This window comes from Dysidea avara, chromosome 2 (genome assembly GCF_963678975.1).
Source record: "Dysidea avara chromosome 2, odDysAvar1.4, whole genome shotgun sequence".
Classification (NCBI taxonomy): domain Eukaryota; kingdom Metazoa; phylum Porifera; class Demospongiae; order Dictyoceratida; family Dysideidae; genus Dysidea; species Dysidea avara.
The window spans coordinates 32,088,268-32,107,887 of record NC_089273.1 but is presented as its reverse complement, the minus strand read 5'-3'; the positions used below and the strand labels follow the sequence as shown (position 1 = coordinate 32,107,887).

General features: G+C 39.2%; 3 protein-coding genes and 1 long non-coding RNA gene across 7 annotated transcripts; 3 read left to right on the top strand and 1 right to left on the bottom strand.

The window, feature by feature from the left end:
* The first annotated feature begins 924 nt into the window (after window positions 1-924).
* LOC136247080 (piggyBac transposable element-derived protein 4-like) lies at window positions 925-3,634 on the top strand. The gene is made up of 2 exons (XM_066038697.1): window positions 925-1,346; window positions 1,554-3,634. Exons 1-2 carry the CDS (start codon window positions 978-980, stop codon window positions 3,504-3,506), a joined length of 2,322 nt encoding a protein of 773 aa, XP_065894769.1. The 5' UTR covers window positions 925-977; the 3' UTR covers window positions 3,507-3,634.
* LOC136247081 (uncharacterized) lies at window positions 1,355-4,032 on the bottom strand. Of its 4 annotated transcripts, none has more exons than XR_010697072.1 (7): window positions 3,640-4,031; window positions 3,093-3,312; window positions 2,832-3,040; window positions 2,616-2,723; window positions 2,212-2,517; window positions 1,993-2,158; window positions 1,355-1,941 (listed from the first exon to the last, which is right to left on the bottom strand). It is a non-coding gene; the product is annotated as an uncharacterized lncRNA (long non-coding RNA). The 4 variants fall into 4 exon arrangements; XR_010697070.1 differs by having other exon boundaries at window positions 2,616-2,781; window positions 3,640-4,030; XR_010697069.1 differs by having other exon boundaries at window positions 2,616-3,040; window positions 3,640-4,032.
* An 11,426-nt stretch (window positions 4,033-15,458) lies between these two features.
* On the top strand, window positions 15,459-17,663 carry LOC136248005 (uncharacterized). The gene has a single exon (XM_066039823.1). It carries the CDS (start codon window positions 15,459-15,461, stop codon window positions 17,661-17,663), a length of 2,205 nt encoding a protein of 734 aa, XP_065895895.1.
* An 82-nt stretch (window positions 17,664-17,745) lies between these two features.
* On the top strand, window positions 17,746-19,224 carry LOC136248004 (uncharacterized). The gene has a single exon (XM_066039822.1). It carries the CDS (start codon window positions 17,746-17,748, stop codon window positions 19,222-19,224), a length of 1,479 nt encoding a protein of 492 aa, XP_065895894.1.
* The last annotated feature ends 396 nt before the right edge of the window (window positions 19,225-19,620 follow it).

Below are 19,620 nucleotides of genomic sequence, written 5' to 3'. Positions count from 1 at the left end.
AGGAATTAAAACTTTGCCATTTATAATTAGCCTGATTATTGGCTGCTCAGCTCTTCAAGTTACCAGTTATTACTATTTTCATGCATGAAGCTCTCTACAACTGAGCTGTTTTTTCAAAAATCAGATCACAAATATTATATAACTGGTGTAGCATTCTGGACAGTTCATTGCTTACAAGTATGTACCTATAACCCAACGCCTTTTGGCACATTGTACATTCATCGATAATGGCATTGTAAGAAAATGACTTACTTTCTTGGTTACTACACTAACAAAAATTTCACTAAATACAGGGGCAGGTCCATGGGAGTGCAAGTGCACATCCTCCTCCCAACCTTCACAAAATCCATTAGAGCCATTCACAATACTTGAACATACTAAATATTGGTACCGAAGCAACTCAGTGATGGCCTCAAATATGGGGGAAGGAATATTCCCACTCCCACCCATCCTTAAGCCAAAGAAATATAAGATTGAGATACTCTAATAGAACAAAAGTCTAATAGAACATTTATCACGCATAATTATGATGAAGACTTGAGGTGTTACCAATTTGCAAAAATTAATAATGTGAAAGCTAATTATGCCAATGCCATACACTTACACTAGCTTTTATACCAAACATCAGCTGTGCATGTGTATAATACCATTTTTTGTATTTGCAGTAGAGTGACTAAGTGAAAAAGTGTCTACTTTGATAAAAGCACCAAACTTTGTACAATAATTGCTTGATTCATACTAATTCATATTAGATATGGTGCCTTTAATTAATAAATCCCATTAACGGCGGTAGCCGCCATATGGCGGCATGGATTTAGAAATCCACATGATTTGGCAAAGCACGCTAGTTTAACCATAAAGCAGCTCCATAAGGGCCGACGCGCGTGTGCTAAGATTTGTACGACCACACCCCGTAGGTTACTAGGATAAATGGTCCTTCCCGCAAAGCGATTCGCATTTTGCGCGTAAATGACATAATGGCATCCCGACTTTCCGTAACAGACGTTCTCGATACTCTTCTTGATGATGGATTCAGCAGTGATGAGAGCGACGATAATGAAGGAGAAGAGATATATGCCTACTTGGGCGAGCCTGTTCTCCGTCGAAGCGAATTGGAGGCTGAAGCTGTACTCGAACCAGTGGCAGACGCTTGGGATGCTGCTGACGACCTGAATGAGGACAGAGATGATATTGAAGACAGGGACAATCCTTCTACTGAAGACATGAACGATGCTACTACTGAAGAGAGGGTTGATGAAGAACAGTTTGATGATGCTTCCAGCGAACAAAGTGAAGCCATCAGTAGGACAGGAAGTATGAGTGATCACAATGATAGAGATGAAAGTGTAAGTGATTTCACATAGATATGAATAGGTGACAACTAAGGTATAAATGGTTGATGATAAATATGCACTGGTGAAAAGAGATAGAATACATACAAGCATACAAATAGAAAACATACAGACAATAGATAAAAAAATACAAGTTGTGGCTAAGTAAAATTATTTATGAGTGACTACATAATGCAAATAAATCTTTGTATTCCTCTGCAGCAATCCAGTTCAGAACACCCAAGTTCTCCCAAGCAACGACGACTTAATCCTACTGATAGTGACACTTCCGATGATGACTTCATACCAACATCACCTGATCGACCAACCCGTGCCACCACAGCAGCTCGAGGAGCAGCACGTGCACATAGACGAGGACGGGGTACAACAAGAGGTGGTGGTGGTGTAGGACCTACTGACAGTGCCAGGCATGGACGTGGTGTACGTCGCAGTGACAGCAGAGGACGTGGTCGTGGCAGGGAGCGTAGTCGGAGTAGAACAACTAGTCTTGGTAGAGGACGTGGACGTGGCAGAGGACGTGGTCGTGGTACTGGTAGGGGACATGGGACCATACCTGGTGATGGAAGAGCAGCTGGAGTAACTTTTCTACCTGGAGAGTGGGAGAATATAGAGCCCACACACACTAAATTTAGCTACTCACCAACTCCTGGTCCAAATGTACGATTTCCACCAAACACAAGGCCAGTTGATTTATTTTATTTGTACTTTACTGATGATGTTTGGGACTTGCTGGTCACTGAAACCAATAGTTATGCTGCTTTGCGGTTTCCCTGTCGGCAATATGCAAGACCGTGGAAAGATGTCACCTGTGAAGAAATGAAGGCATTTATTGGAATGCTCATAATGATGGGGATCTTACACTTGCCACACCTTGACATGTACTGGCAGGTTGATGAGGAGATCCTGAGTACTCCTGGTATCTCAGAAATAATGAGTAGAGACAAGTTTCTCCAGATCTACCGTTTCCTTCATCTTGCTGATAATAGACAGCAACATCCAGCAGGGCATCCACGACATGACAAACTTTTCAAAGTGAGAAACTTGCTGAACTTGGTCACTGCCCAATGTGCTTCCAATTACACACCTCACCAGGCTGTGACTGTAGATGAGGCTATGATTCCTTTCAAGGGTCGTCTCAACTTCAAGCAATATATGAAGAACAAGCCTACAAAGTGGGGGATAAAAGTGTTTGTGTTGTGTGATGCAACAAATGGGTACATATACAGAATGCAAATATACACAGGCAAAAACATGGAGTCAAACCTTGATGTTGGGCTTTGTTCAAGAGTTGTACTGGAACTTATGGATGGACTTGAAGGGCATGAAGTTTACACCGACAATTATTATACCAGCCCTCGCCTGTACATGGCCCTGTATGAAGATCAGAACAACGCTTGTGGGACAGCTCGAACAAACAGAACAGGGTTTCCTAAGTCAATAATTAGAAGGACAAGGGAAGATAGGGGATACTATAATTACCTATCAAATGGTCCACTCCTTGCAGCAGCATGGTATGATCGAAGACTTGTCTATTTTCTATCAACCTTTCATGACGGGGCATCACATGGAGAGACAGTCCGACGTACTAATCCTGATGGGACATCAAGTGATGTTCCTTGTCCGCCACTGCTACCTGATTATCAGCAGTACATGCGAGGGGTGGATCGCAGTGATCAGCATATAGGATACTATAATGTGGGGAGAAGATCCCGCAAGTGGTGGAAAAGAGTTTTTGCTCACCTGATAGAATGTGCTCTTTACAATGCTTACATCTTAGAGAGATACTCCAATCCATCACTGTATGCTGGTTATCCAAGTCGACGAAAGCGAAGTTATCTTAGCTTCCGCATTGCAGTAGCCAATCAGCTAATCGGACCTTATCGTTTCCGGCAACGAGCTGGTCGTCAGCGGAGTGGGGAGCATAGTGAAACACGACTGAACTTGAATCTTGGTCACTGGCCTATACAACAGACAAAGAAACTTGAATGTGTAGTGTGCAACATGACAAGGAACAAGCAACATCTTTCTAGAAGTGAACTGAGGCATGAAACTCGATTTAAATGTTCTTACTGTAATGTACATTTATGTGTAAGTGACGATAGGGAATGTTTCAAACTTTATCACACAAAGGTAGAATACTGGAACACTAGCTAGCCCAACTGTAGTAACTAGTACGCAGCACTTTATTGTTTTGCATATAATGTTTTGTAACAAATGCTAATTGCTTGTATACTAATCTATATTAGCCAGTAAACAATAACCAATACAAATACGTCCATTCACTCACGTAAACATCACGATACCATTGATCTACTTCGATAGACTCGTTTGTTTCATACTTCCCCCTAAGAAATCGCTCCGTCATTGATCGTTCCTTTGCTGCTATGACCTCTATCATCACACTGAATTTGTGAAACGTGACGACGCCATTGTTATTGCATGAGTATTTACGCATGCGCGTACGGCAATCGTATCAAAAATCTATGGCTGAATACGCTTACCTGAAACATCACCTTCCGCTCTCAGGGAAATGAAGCGCTTCACCCGTCGGCGTATACAACGCAGTTGTGATGAAGTAAGGTTTGTTGTTAGCTGTCTAAAGTTAGAATAACTGTGTCAAGTATGGTTTTATCGTTTGCATATAAAAATACGAAGTTATAAAATATTGTAATGTATATGTGGTTGCTGCTATGGCAACAAATTGCATATAGTTGTATCCCTTGGTCCATGGGGAACATAGTGATATATGGTTTCCAAGGGGTTTAACCGTTTGTTTGCTTAGAAAAGAGGCTTGTCTTGAGTCATGCGTTTTTTTTTAATTGCCTCCAGGAATTCAGCTGTTAATGGGAGATTACCAATCATATCACACTCAAAGAACCTGACAAATAAACCAAATTTAGAAATATATTGGAAAAGCCATGAAAATGCTTAATTGTAAAATGTACTGAAATTTAGCATCTGCATAGACAAGCAATGGGTGGGTCATACCCAAAAGTTTATGTCCAACAATACAGGTCATACCCAAAAGTTTATGCCCAACAATTCTAACTTAGAGCACATTGAGTTGACTGGTTGCAGCATGTCTGAAGTAGCCTATGTGAAAGTAATTGGAGCAATGGGTGCAAACATCAGTCGACTACAGTGTATAAACTTAAGCTCTAATATTATTTCTCATCATGTTAGTTTGTGTTTGGGAAAACTGCTAAAATAATCTATGAAACACTCAATTAGAAGAGGATGGATTGAATGCCATTGTTGAGAGTTTGCAAAATGTATCAATTAAGTATATAGATATTAGTCATAATACAGTTTCATACAAATCAGCCTGTAATATAGCAGACATGATTGCTTCCACCAGTTCTCTAGAGCAATTAGATTTGTCTGGTTGTGCTTTAGCAGAAACTTTAGCTGCAAAAGTAGCTTCTGCTTTTAAAGAATTAACTTCACTAAAGTATCTCAGCATGAAGCTTGATACTGATGATAGAACACAAAAAATAGCTGGTGTAATTTTAAATAACAGTGAACTTGAATACTTAAACTTGGCATCTTGTAATCTTCGAGAAAAAGGGTTGCTAGCAGTTTTAAATGCTTCTAGTAAAATTACCAGACTGAAGTACTTCGGTATAAATGTCACTTGTGTTTCAACAAACTTTATTAAGGCTATAATAAACACACTTTGTTGCAATTCAAATTTAGAACGTTTTGAGTTTTATGGTGAAATTCCAGAAGAGGACATAATTAAACAGCTGCAAGAAAAATCTTCAGTAAAATTTTTAAATATAACTTCTCATATATAGTACAGTAGTATCACAAATAGGGAAGCTCTTGAAATTACTAATTTCTTGTATGCAAATCCTGCTATTGAACATCTATTAATGCCACAATGTACTCTTCAGCAAGATGGAACAAAAGAAATTACTGTAGCACTCAGACACCTGAAGAATTGCAAGGTCATATATTTCAGCTCTACTCCCATTACTGATCCTGTTGTAGTAGAGAATATATCAAGTTTGTTCAACTGCCTTGTATGTTTACAGTTTTTTCATGCAAATGCACTTTTCTTATTTGAAACTGAGTTTTACAAGCTCAGCAATAATTTAAACAAGTTTGCTTCATTGAAATTCCTTTACATTGAAAGATGTGTTTTTAGTAGTGAGGCAGCTGCCATTCTAGGAGACACAGTTTCCTATAACACAAATCTTAAAGGTCTTAGTTTAGCATATTGTGAGATACCAGAGACTGAACTAGTAAAAGTTTTTACAAGTTTCAATGGTTTAGAATATCTGAACATAAATAATATCAAAATGAGAAACCTAATTAAAGCATTTTCAGCGATGATATATAAAATTATTATCTGGAAATTGCTGGATGCGTTCTATCAGACACTAGTACTCAGCTGCAAATAGGGAGTGCTAAGCTAAAGAGCTTGAAACATGTCAACTTCAGCTACAATATCATTACTAGTATTGCTGCCGGACACATAGTAAATCTCTGTAACTGGAACAATGGCCTTGAAACTTTTGAGTTTTCTCACTGTACTATCAATGAATTTGGATTGTCTACTATTGTTGGCAGCCTTAGCAAAGTAAAGAGGCTAAAGTATTTGAATTTTAGTTTTCATCACTTTACACTTGATGTTGTTAGTAAACTTGTTCATTTGTTATCATCTTGTACTACTCTGGAAACCTTGAAACTAGCTGGTGTTCAAGCAGATATAAGTGTAACATTTATTTTATCTTTGTTTTTGTAATTAGGTTAGGCTAGGTTTATTCAATGATGTAACTGATGAATTGTGTAATGCTGTCACGTGTGTGTTTAAGTTATCAGTTGAAGCGATTAACACGTTTGAGTGGTTTGAAGTGTTAAGTGGCGTGAATATCGTTGGCTTGTTCCAGTTCAATTCGTTGAGAGGTTTTCAATTAGTACCACTTTCGTGACAAGTGGCGCCCAACGTGGGGCAAGAAACTCACTGAAGCCCCCTACACGCAGAATCCTTTGTGCCGGGGCATTTAAACGGCACCAGTAGAGGTGAAGTACTGATAAGACTGAACTGTGTATTCTCGTAGTTTTATTTTTAGATTCATTCACGCCTTAGAGATCGAGAGCAAGCATGAGTGACTCGAAACTTGGATCGATTGAAGACCGTTAGAGGATCACACCGTGGAGTCGTAACGAAGCTAACTAAAGAAACCGACACTCTAGCGGCCACAGAACCACTAACCACTGAACAGATCGACAGGTTTCCTCTCGATTCTCTCTAGCCACTCTTAGACGTACTCCATCTGGTAGTTTGGACATGAGGACAGGAATGAGCACACTGCCATACTGGGTAGTTTCAATGCCCAGGAATTTCAACCCACGTATGTGAACCATCATCTTGTCATATAATCGTCTCAAAGGCTGGGCACGATCTCCAATACAAGCAAGAAGTCTGAAGATTTCTTCCGTATGGGTAGCAATAATCTGTTTAGTGTTGCCAAATCTCTTCTTCAATAATTCTATAGCTGAATCATAGTTGGCTTCTGTTAGACTGAGCCCTTGAATGATTAAGGCAGCAGCACCCTCAAGCAAAGAATGCAGGTAATTGAACTTGTCAATTTTTTTATATTTCGCTGTTTTCGCAGACTTAAATGAATCCCAAAAGGATACCCAAGCAGTGACATCACCTTTGAACTTAGCCAAACTCAATTTGGGTAGACGCGTTTTTGCAACAGCTCCAGGTGGTGATGCAACAACAACAGCTGGGGTGGTACTAACTGTGTGGGGTGCGCCGGCAGACAGCGGTTGTAAGGCTACGTCAATTCGACGCTTATAGTCTATTATCTTGGCTACCACAGTTTCAGCGTCATTTACCTCTGTTTCAATTTCTTCCAATGAACACAGGTTATTATTATTTATTATTATTATTATCAATTTTTCCAAAGAAGGGTTCCACAAAAGGCTAGTTAGCCTGTACTAGGTGGTCCCCAACACAGAACATACATACATATACACATACAGAGCATACATACATACACAGAACATACATACATATACACAAACAAATCAATACAAATTACATATAAGAAATGATATCAAGACACACGGTAGTGTGTCGTGCGGCCCAAGAAGCCGGCGTGCCACCCGTGAGTATATTAACAGGAAGAAAGAAAACGCAATTTTCACACCTATGTAGCTCTGTGATCCCTTATCCGATTGGAACCAAATTTGCTAGAGAGGTGCCGGCCGGTAAGGGGAGTCTACACACCAAATTTGAAGAAAATCGCTCCAGCCATTTCCGAGATACGAGCGAACAAAATTTCGTTTTAATTTCTTCGTTTTTTTCTTCTACTTCATTTCTCACATTCGCAAAATCCGCCATAAAACACGAATGCGTGCTCGGATCGGGCTGAAATTTGGCACACTTAAAGGGCTCATTAAGGCGGATCTGTGTACCAACTTTGGTAGGAATTCGATGAACATTCACGGAGTTATGACCGATTATTTGCGTAAAATAAGGTCGAAGGTCTGTCACGCCTACAGGGTAAACTCCTTTGAGGAATCAGTTGAAAATTGATATGTAGATGGAGCAACCATCGTAGGAGTGCCTTTTTGTGGTTTGAAAGGAATCGGAATAAAGACCACGGAGATATGACACAAAACCCGACCTGTGTCAAAATTACGCAATCGATTTTTATGAATAAAAAACTATTAGTTTTCGTATCTACCAGGCAAACCGCTTAGAGCAATGAGCTGAAAATCAGTATGTAGCTGGAATAATCATCATGGAAAGTCCTTCCAGTAGTACAGAAGAATTGGATTACAAACCACTGAGTTATGATTCGAAACCCAACTACGTGTTGCAAATGCGAGATCGAGATATTCTAATAGAACAGTCACCCTATTAGAACATTCAGTGTATAGCTACACATGCATGCACGCATACAGTTCATATTACTTACAAGTTATTAGTTCATTGTGTAATAATAATGGAATTGATTTATTTGATAGTGCTTCTCTTTGTTCTTGTAGAAAAAAAGCAAAGAAAAAGATGTGATATCTATATGCATAAATATTGGAATTCATTTATTTGATGGTGTTTCTATTTGTTCTTGTAGAAAAAAACACAGAAAAGATGTGATATCCATGCATAGCTACCAAACTGGATGCTGCCAAGCTATATACATCATGGCTGCACCAAAGGCTAAGCCTGTACAAGGGTGCTTCCACAACATACAACATACACAAAAAACTTGACACACACCTACATAAACTATACATTGTACCGATAATGTAGCATTGTTCATTATATGATTATATCACCTTTATACCAATTATCAAACTTCAACAAACATTAAGCACAATAATATTTATTATTTTCAATGTACGTAACTACACTCACTAATATAGAGAACATGCAATGCAGTTATAAGTAGGGCTCAGCTTTCAAGTGCATTATTATTTATACAACATTGGATATTCAAATAATATGATATTCAGGATGCTGTTCAACATTCTACTACTAAATCATTTATAATCATTAAGTGAATGCAGTACGTAGGACTAAACAGTATATAAATCTATGGGCTGCTCACTGGCAGCTCCACCTTACAATCAAAACTGCATAGTGAGGCTTTGCTGAAAACATAACATCATCCATAGCAGTGTTGTTTTAGTAAGGAATTTTAGTTTTAGTTATAGTCATGGCCAGTTTCGTCAATTTATTTTAGGTATAGTTTTAGTAATCTTTCCTAATTCCTTTTAGTTATTGATTTAGTTAAGGTTAGCTATATTTCTGTGTCATTTTAGTTTTAGTTAAAAGATGTGAAAATCTTTTAATTATAGTTTTAGTAAAATTATAAAAACCCAATTATAGTTTTAGCTGTACATAAGAAAATCTTTTGGTTTTAGTTATCTTAATTCTTTTTAGTTTTAGATTTAGTACTGGTAAATTATTCTGTTGCGTTTTAGCTATAGATTTAGAGTTTTAGTTTAATTAATATATTATGAAGTTGCTTTTAGTTTTGATTAACTAAAACACATATATATATATGTCTTACTAAAAGTACTTCAGGTTTAGTCATAGTTAACTAAAACAACACTAATCCTTAGATATCCATCGGAAACCCTCAGTCTCCACCACATCTGGAGTTTGCATTCTTACAGCAAGGTATCAAGACACACGGTAGTGTGTCGTGCGGCCCAAGAAGCCGGCGCGTAACACCCGTGAGTATATTGACAGGAAGAAAGAAAACGCAATTTTCGCACCTCCGTAGCTCTGTGCTTCCTTGATGAAACAAGACGATTTTTGCTGTGGACATGCCCCCCAACTGCAGCACTCCACATTCCAAATTTGAGCGAAATCGCTTCGCGCGTTCCCGAGATATGCGACTTCAAAAATTGGCTCAGTTTCTTCGTTTTTTTCTTCTTATTTTTCTTTTTCTTGTCGCACACTTACAAAAACTGCTATAAAACTCGCACGCCATATCCGATTGCCTTGAAATTTGGCACACAGAAGGGGGATATAAAGGCGCATCTCGGTACCAACTTTGGCTGGAATACGATAAACAGGCAAAGAGTTATGAGCGATTATTCACGAAAATTAACACCAATATGTTGTCACGCCTACAGGGTAAACCGCGTATGGGAAGAAGCTGAAAATCGGTGGGTGAATAGGTTAACTATTGAACCTCAAACCTTTTGTGGTTTGAAAGAAATCGAGCTAAAAACCAGGAAGATACAACGAAAAAACCAACAGTGTGTAACAATTACGCAATCGAGATTAGCTAATAAAAAACGACTGCTTGCCACGCCTACCAGGTAAACCGCTTGGGGTAATGCTTTGAAAATCGCTGTACAGATGGAGTTATCATCTTAGAAAGGCTCTTCAATGGTGTAGAAGAATCAGACTTAAAACCACGGAGTTATAACACGAAATCCAACTTAGTGTAGCAAGTGCGAGATCGAGATACTCTAATAGAGCAGTCATCCTAATAGAGCAGTCATCCTAATAGAGCAGTCACCCGAAGAGAATTCAAGAGATCAGCTAGAAACAAGTAACCTGTATAGAGATCAGCTACAAACAAGCCACCCTGTAGAGAGATCAGCCACAAACAATTCACCCTGTAGAGAGATCAGCTAGAAGAAGTTACCTTGTAGGGAATTTATGCAACTATAGAAAGAGATAATTCAGCTAGAAGAAATCACCTTGTAGAGTTCAGCTACAAAGAAACCACAATGTAGAGAGTTCAGATACAAAGAAACCACCATGTAGAGAATTTGTTTACAAACAAGTCACCCTATAGAAAAATCAGCTAGAAGAAGTTACCTCGTAGAGAGTTCAGTTACAAAGAAACCACCATGTAGAGAATTCATTTACAAACTAGTGACCCTGTAGAGACATCAGCTAGAAGAAGTTACCTTGTAAAGAGTTCAGCTACATAGAAACCATTCTGTAAAGAGCTCAGCTGCAAACAAATCACCTGTACAGAATTCAGCTACAAACAAATCACCCTGTAGAGAGATCAGCTAGAAGAAGTTACCTTGTTGATAGTTCAGCTACAAAGAAACCATCATGTAGAGAGTTCAGCTACAAACAAATCTCCCTGTAGAGAGATCAGCTAGAAGAAGTTACCTTGTAGAGAGTTCAGCTTCAAACAAATCACCCTGTAGAAAGATCAGCTACAAACAAATCTCCCTGTAGAGAGATTAGCTAGAAGTTATCTTGTAGAGAGTTCAGCTACAAAGAAACCATCATGTAGAGAGTTCAGCTACAAACAAATCTCCCTGTAGAGAGATCAGCTAGAAGAAGTTACCTTGTAGAGAGTTCAGCTTCAAACAAATCACCCTGTAGAAAGATCAGCTAGAAGAGGTCACCTTGTAGAGAGTTCAGTTACAAAAAAACCACCATGTAGAGAGCTCAGCTACAAACCAGTGACCTTGTAGAGACTTCAGCTAGAAGAAGTTACCTTGTAGATAGTTCAGCTACAAAGAAACCATTCTTTAAAGAGCTCAGCTGCAAACAAATCACCTGTAAAGAATTCAGCTACAAATAAATCACCCTGTAGAAAGATGAGCTAGAAAAAGTTACCTTGTAGAGAGTTCAGTTACAAAGAAACCACCATGTAGAGAATTCAGCTACAAACTAGTGACCCTGTAAAGACATCAGCTAGAAGAAATTACCTTGAGAGAGTTCAGCTACAAAGAAACCATTATTTAAAGAGCTCAGCTGCAAACAAATCACCTATATAGAATTCAGCTACAAACAAATCACCATGTAGAGAGATCAGCTAGAAGAAGTTAACTTGTAGAGAGTTCAGCTACAAACAAATCACCCTGTATAGAGATCAGCTAGAAGAAGTTACCTTGTAGAGAGTTCAGCTACAAAGAAACCACCATGTAGAGAGTTCAGCTGCAAAGAAATCACCCTGTATAAAATTCTGCCACAAACAAATTGCCCTGTAGAAAGATCAGTTAGAAGAAGTTACCTTGTAGAGAGTTCAGCTACAAAGAAACCATTCTGTAAAGAGCTCAGCTGCAAACAAATCACCTGTACAGAATTCAGCTACAAACAAATCACCCTGTAGAGAGATCAACTAGAAGAAATTACTTTGTAGAGAGTTCAGCTACAAAGAAACCACCATGTAGAGAGTTCAGCTGCAAACAAATCACCCTGTAGAAAATACAGCCACAAACAAATTGCCCTGTAGAAAGATCAGTTAGATGAAGTTACCTTTTAGAGAGTTCAGCTACAAAGAAACCACCCTGTAGAGAGATCAGCTAGAAGAAGTTACCTTGTAGATCGTTAGCTACAAACAAATCACCCTGTAGAGAGATCAGCTAGAAGAAGTTACCTTGTAGAGAGTTCAGCTACAAAGAAACCACCATGTAGAGAGTTCAGCTGCAAAGAAATCACCCTGTAGAAAATTCTGCCACAAACAAATTGCCCTGTATAGAGAGATCAGTTAGAAGAAGTTACCTTTTAGAGAGTTCAGCTACAAAGAAACCATTCTGTAAAGAGCTCAGCTGCAAACAAATCACCTGTACAGAATTCAGCTACAAACAAATCACCCTGTAGAGAGATCAGCTAGAAGAAATTACCTTGTAGAGAGTGAAGCTACAAACAAATCACCCTATTGAAAAATCAGCTTGTAGAAGTCACCTTGTAGAAAGTTCAGTTACAAAGAAACCATTCTGTAAAGAGCTCAGCTGCAAACAAATCACCCTGTATGAGAGATCAGCTAGAAGAAGTTAACTTGTAGAGAGTTCAGCTACAAAGAAACCATCATTTAGAAAGTTCAGCTTCAAACAAATCACCTGTAGAGAGTTCAGCTACAAACAAATCTCCCTGTAGAGAGATCAGCTAGAAGAAATTACCTTGTAGAGAGTGAAGCTACAAACAAATCACCCTATTGAAAAATCAGCTAGAAGAAGTCACCTTGTAGAAAGTTCAGTTACAAAGAAACCACCATGTAGAGAGTTCAGCTACAAACTAGCCACCTTGTAGAGACATCAGCTAGAAAAGTTACCTTGTAGAGAGTTCAGCTACAAAGAAACCATTCTGTAAAGAGCTCAGCTGCAAACAAATCACCTGTACAGAATTCAGCTACAAACAAATCACCCTGTAGAGAGATCAGCTAGAAGAAGTTAACTTGTAGAGAGTTCAGCTACAAAGAAACCATCATTTAGAAAGTTCAGCTTCAAACAAATCACCTGTAGAGAGTTCAGCTACAAACAAATCTCCCTGTAGAGAGATCAGCTAGAAGAAGTTACCTTGTAGAGAGTGAAGCTACAAACAAATCACCCTATTGAAAAATCAGCTAGAAGAAGTCACCTTGTAGAAAGTTCAGTTACAAAGAAACCACCATGTAGAGAGTTCAGCTACTAACTAGCCACCTTGTAGAGACATCAGCTAGAAAAGTTACCTTTTAGAGAGTTCAGCTACAAAGAAACCACCCTGTAGAGAGATCAGCTAGAAGAAGTTACCTTGTAGATCGTTCAGCTACAAACAAATCACCCTGTAGAGAGATCAGCTAGAAGAAGTTACCTTGTAGAGAGTTCAGCTACAAAGAAACCACCATGTAGAGAGTTCAGCTGCAAAGAAATCACCCTGTAGAAAATTCTGCCACAAACAAATTGCCCTGTATAGAGAGATCAGTTAGAAGAAGTTACCTTTTAGAGAGTTCAGCTACAAAGAAACCATTCTGTAAAGAGCTCAGCTGCAAACAAATCACCTGTACAGAATTCAGCTACAAACAAATCACCCTGTAGAGAGATCAGCTAGAAGAAATTACCTTGTAGATAGTTCAGCTACAAACAAATCACCCTGTAGAAAGATCAGTTAGAAGAAGTTACTTTGTAGACAGTTCAGCTACAAAGAAACCATTCTGTAAAGAGCTCAGCTGCAAACAAATCACCTGTACAGAATTCAGCTACAAACAAATCACCCTGTAGAGAGATCAGCTAGAAGAAATTACATTGTAGATAGTTCAGCTACAAACAAATCACCCTGTAGAAAGATCAGTTAGAAGAAGTTACTTTGTAGAGAGTTCAGCTACAAAGAAACCATTTTGTAAAGAGCTCAGCTGCAAACAAATCACCTGTACAGAATTCAGCTACGAACAAATCACCCTGTAGAGAGATCAGCTAGAAGAAGTTACCTTGTAGATAGTTCAGCTACAAACAAATCTCCCTGTAGAGAGATCAGCTAGAAGAAATTATCTTGTAGAGAGTTCAGCTACAAAGAAATCATCATGTGGAGAGTTCAGCTGCAAAGAAATCACCACTGCCCAAATTTCAAGGCAATAGCTCTTTCCATTCTGAAGTTATCAATTGTCAAAGTTGGCAAATTGGATGTGTATGGAAGGCCCCTTTTCGCAAATCCGGTCCCATATGTATTATATATATAATTTGTACATTTACTGATAAAATATTTAAAGTACATCTACTTCATCTTTTCTTCTTCCTGTAGTAAAGAAAAAAAACATAGGTTAAAAAAGTCCCAAAGCTGGCCATAGGCCGGCTTTGGGGTATACAAATACAAAAAGAAATGAAATCTAATCCAAAACAGCCAAGCTGTAAAAAAAGTGTGCGGCCCTCAGAAAGGCTATGGTGAAAAAAGATGTGAAATCCAAGGTGGCGGCCAAGAAATGGCTGTGATGGTAGGTTAATGGTAAAAATTTTAATAATGACAATTCAGGTAAATTTTGTGAAGCGGCACAAAAATTCACCTGAATTGTCGTTATTAAAATTTTTACCATTAACCTACCATCACAGCCATTTCTTGGCCGCCACCTTGGATTTCACATCTTTTTTCACCATAGCCTTTCTGAGGGCCGCACACTTTTTTACAGCTTGGCTGTTTTGGATTAGATAGCTATTTACAAAACAGAAAATGTTTAAGCTTATGCTTAAAACTGCCTGCAGTTGGCTGTGACAAAATTGTTGGAGGTAAGAAGTTCCATAGAAATGGCACAGCCACAAAGAATGAGTGCCTAAATGCATTGATCGTAGAACACACAAGGTTTAAAGTTAAGGAATGAGATCTAGTAGATAGTGTGTTAAATTGAAAGTATTTAGATAAATCAATGGCTGTTCTCTTATGGAAGATGGAATACAGAGTCCAAATAGATATATAGTCACGACGTGCTTTGAGTGAGGGCCATCCCAGTTCATTGACACAAATAATTGAAGATTTGGACCATTTATTAGTAGATGAATCCCAAAAACTTTTGATCCAGCGTGCAGCCCTATGTTGTACAGACTCCAGTAAACTAATATCTTGAGCTGTGTATGGAGACCATACTGCACAAGCGTACTCTAAGTGAGGTCTAACTAGAGCTTTGTAGGCACCAATTTTAGCAGCTTGTGTACAACCAAACATAGCACGACGTATACGATTCAGACACTTGGTAGCTTTATTGACAATATATTGACCTGATCATTCCACTTAAGTTTCGAGTTAATAATAACACCAAGGTACTTCACCTTCTGGGACCACGAGATTGTATGGGATCCAATGGAGTAGTCAAAAGTGGTTCAAGATATCACGATTAAGGGTCTGTAATGTCTGTTCCTTAGCATTTAACTGTTGTCGTATCACGGTTAAACAGGGAGATTAATCACCTGATGAGCACTATTCTTACAGAAGTTGAAGCCAGGGAAACTAGTGAAGGGGCCAGAATCTTATCACAGAAGAGTGTTGTTCACCCTAAGACACATGTTGGTGGCTTTAATCCTACTGCTAACTCTTTAGTAACTAATAACTATACTGTCAAATGTGTGTATTGTGGTGAGGCACATTACTCAGCTTCATGTAAGAAGGTAGTCAGTGTGAAAGATCGTAAGGAAGTCTTAATAAGAATGGGGAGATGCTTTGTTTGTTTGAAGTCTAGTCATAGGGTTCGGGACTGTGAATCTCACAGAAACTGTCGTTATTGTCATCGTAGACACCACCAGTCCTTGTGTGAACCACAAACAACAAACCAACATGACCATAATGTGGAACAGGTTACACCAGTTGAAGACACCACTGCTAATACTATTAACACTGTGAAGAGCAGGCAATTGGTTTCACTACAGACCGCACGGGCTGAAGCTACTAATGGAAGTGAAACCAGCATTGAGAATGTGAGGATACTCTTTGATAATGGTAGCCAACGCTCCTACATCACAGACTCATTGAAGACAAGACTTGGACTGTCACCCATCAGAAAGGAGAAGCTCAACCTCAACACCTTCGGTTATAGTAAGTTTAAAACACAGAATTGTGATGTTGTTAGAGTGTATTTGCGGAAACCTGGGAGTGAGAACTTGTATTGTATTAATGCATTAAGCTTTCCAACTATATGCTCTGCACTACCCAGTCCTGTTGACCTTAGTGCTTATCCCGTGTTGAATGAGCTCGAATTGGCTGATTGCCAGGTCTCACCAGGTCAGAACCACATTGACATTCTCGTAGGCTCAGACTTCTATTGGTCCCTTGTGACCGGGGAGATTATTCGTACTGAAAGAGGACTTAAAGCTGTTTGTAGTACATTGGGCTGGCTTATATCAGGACCTGCTGAGACTGCTGTTACTGAGGAATTGGCCCATACTCATTCCAATCTTGCTATTAGTTATTTTAATGAATCGAGTTCTTCTGAATCCCAGGATGACCAACTTGTTACTGCTCTTAAGAAATTTTGGGAAGTTGAGACTCTTGGTATTGAATGTATTGAGAATGCCCCTTCAGATGACATTTTTCTACAAGGGTTGAAATTTAAGGGCAATCGCTATGAGGTAGGCTTACCTTGGATAGGGGACCATGTTAAGCTTTCTGATAATCGTGATCCTTGTTTTAGTAGTTTGAAATTACTTCATAAAAGATTGCTTAAGAATCCTGACATTGTTCGTGAATATGATTGCGTTATACAAGATCAGTTAGAAAGGGGTATAATTGAGAGAATTCCCATGCAACAAACTAACAAGGAGAAGGGTTCTATTCATTACATGCCCCACCATCCTGTTATACGGAAGGGGCGGAGCACTACTAAGGTCAGAGTAGTATATGATGGGTCTGCCAAATTAAAAGAGTCTGGATTATCTTTGAATGATTGCTTACAAACAGGGCCTAACCTTATTCCCAGATTATTTGACGTTGTGGTACGATTTCGTAGTCATTTGATAGCATTAACTGCAGATATAGAGAAGGCCTTTCTCATGATTGGCATTAGTGATTCTGACAGAGACATGTTGCGTTTTCTTTGGTTCAAGGACCCTCACCGTGAAGATAGTGAAGTTGTTCAATTTAGATTTACCCGTTTAGTTTTTGGGATGCGACCATCACCAGCCATTCTAGGAGCTGTAATTGCTCACCACACTCATAAGTACCATGACAGTCAGCCTGAACTGTGCCAGTGTATAGAGCGGTCCTTGTATGTTGATGATCTCATTGCTGGGGCTGATACTATTGGTAATGCCTTTAAGTTATACAAGACAGCTAAATCAGTGATGTCAGATGGTGGTTTTAACTTGCGCAAATGGAATTCCAATTCTCCTTCTTTGTTAACGATGATTAAATCAGAGCAGAATAATCAGAAACCCAAATTGGAGTTTGATAGGGTGAAGGAATTAGAACCTCATTCAGACAATCTACTTGGAATTCAATGGTTTCATGAGCCTGATGAATTTAGATTCTGCTTTGGGGAGTTACAGGCTCATGCAAGAGGCTTGCCATCCAACAAACGAACGGTACTGCGTGTGACTGCTGCCATTTTGGATCCAATGGGTTTTCTTAGTCCATTTGTTATTCTTCTGAAGGTAATGTTTCAAACACTAAAGTCTTTGTGTTAACAAATCCCATTGGGATGATCCTCTCCCGCCAGACCTGGCTCATAAGTGGAATCAACTATTAGAGAGCTTGAATACCTTGAATATGGTTGTGGTACCCAGATGTTATTTTGTATTAGGGAAGCGCCCAGAAAGAGTTGAGCTCCATGGGTTCAGTGACGCTTCAGAACATGCCTATGCGGCTGTATTGTACTTAAGAACTCGCTACTCTGATAAAAGTGTATCAATGAGATTAGTAGCATCCAAGACCAAGGTTGCTCCCCTTAAGAAACAAACAATTCCACAACTTGAGCTATTGGGAGCATTGATTCTTGCGAGGCTTACTAAGGTTGTCCAAGGCTTGATTTCCAATCTCAATGGTCAGTTTTTTTGGGTGGATTCCATGACTGCACTTTGTTGGATCCGTAATGACAAGGTATGGAAACAGTACGTGCAACACAGAGTTGATGAGATCCGTCAGCTTAGTGATCGAGAGTTGTGGAGACATTGTTCTGGAAGATTAAATCCGGCTGATTTTCCTTCAAGGGGCAGCATGGCTTCAGAGTTGATTGACCAAGTATTGTGGTGGCAAGGACCGCACTTCCTGAGGGAATCAACTACAAACTGGCCAACCATTGAAGTGTATGACCTCAATCATGAAGCACAGATGGAGATGGTAAAGAACATAACCCCAATTACTCTTTCCTTGGTCTCCACGAGTTCAACCTTTGTGTGTCAGTCTATTAAGGAGTTGATTGATTGCAAGAAATATGGAGGCTTAAATCGATTATTGCGTGTAACCTCCTATGTGACTCGGTTCATTAAGAAGTGCAGGAAACAAACCAACTCATTTGAACCTTTCATATCTCATAGTGAAATGAATCAATCAGAGCTATTATGGATTAAGTCTATACAACGTAGTTTTTTTGCTCGTGAAATCCAATATTTCCGTTCTTGCTCAGGTCCGTGTCCTCTACTAGTCAAGCAATATGGGCTGTTTTTAGATAACCAGGAAGTTTTACGTTGTAAAGGTCGGCTCAACAATTCGTCTCTGTGTCTACTGAGCAAGAACCCAGCCATATTACCACATGATGATTATTTTGTAAAACTGTTGGTCTTGTGGGCTCATCAGAATGTAAAGCATAGTGGTGTTGCAGACACTCTAACTTATTTACGAGAACGTTTTTGGATCCTGAAGGGATGCCAAGTCGTCAGAAGAGTTGTAAAGTCTTGCACTGTTTGCCGTAAGCTTGAAGGACCATCATACTCCTCAGTTACAGCACCAGACTTACCAAATGAACGAGTTTCAGACCAGCCACCATTTACTACTCACACAGGTGTTGACTTTGCTGGGTCCCTGTATATTTCAGAGAAGAATGTCAGTGAGAAAGTATACATATGTCTGTACTCTAATATCTATGGTCTGTTTACTTGTGCGTCGACGAGGGCTAATCATCTTGAGCTCACCCCAAATATGGGAGTAGATTCTTTTTTATTGGCTATAAGAAGATTTTCCAGTCGACGAGGGCTGCCAGCAACGTTGATGTGTGATAATGCTAAAACCTTTCAGTCATCAGAGAACTGATTAAGATTTCTAGGTCAAAGGAGATAAGTCAATCTAATCAAAAACAGCCAAGCTGTAAAAAAAGGAGTGCGGCACTTGAAAAGGCTATGGTGAAAAAAGATGTGAAATCCAAGGTGGCGGCCAAGAAATGGCTGTGATGGTAGGTTAATGGTAAAATTTTAATAACGACAATTCAGGTGAATTTGGTGCCGCTTGGTCAATTGGCACAAAATTCACCTGAATTGTTGTTATTAAAATTTTTACCATTAACCTACCATCACAGCCATTTCTTGGCCGCCACCTTGGATTTCACATCTTTTTTCACCATAGCCTTTTCAAGGGCCGCACTCCTTTTTTTACAGCTTGGCTGTTTTTGATTAGATTTCACTTCTTTTTGTATTTGTATACCCCAAAGCC

Excerpts from the sequence above, each read along its gene's own strand:
- LOC136248004 (XM_066039822.1), top strand. The coding sequence starts at position 17,746 with ATGGTTGTGGTACCCAGATGTTATTTTGTATTAGGGAAGCGCCCAGAA.
- LOC136248005 (XM_066039823.1), top strand. The coding sequence starts at position 15,459 with ATGAGCACTATTCTTACAGAAGTTGAAGCCAGGGAAACTAGTGAAGGG.
- LOC136247080 (XM_066038697.1), top strand. The coding sequence starts at position 978 with ATGGCATCCCGACTTTCCGTAACAGACGTTCTCGATACTCTTCTTGAT. Across the intron at positions 1,347-1,553 it reads ACAATGATAGAGATGAAAGT|CAATCCAGTTCAGAACACCC; the intron begins GTAAGTGATTTC and ends ATTCCTCTGCAG.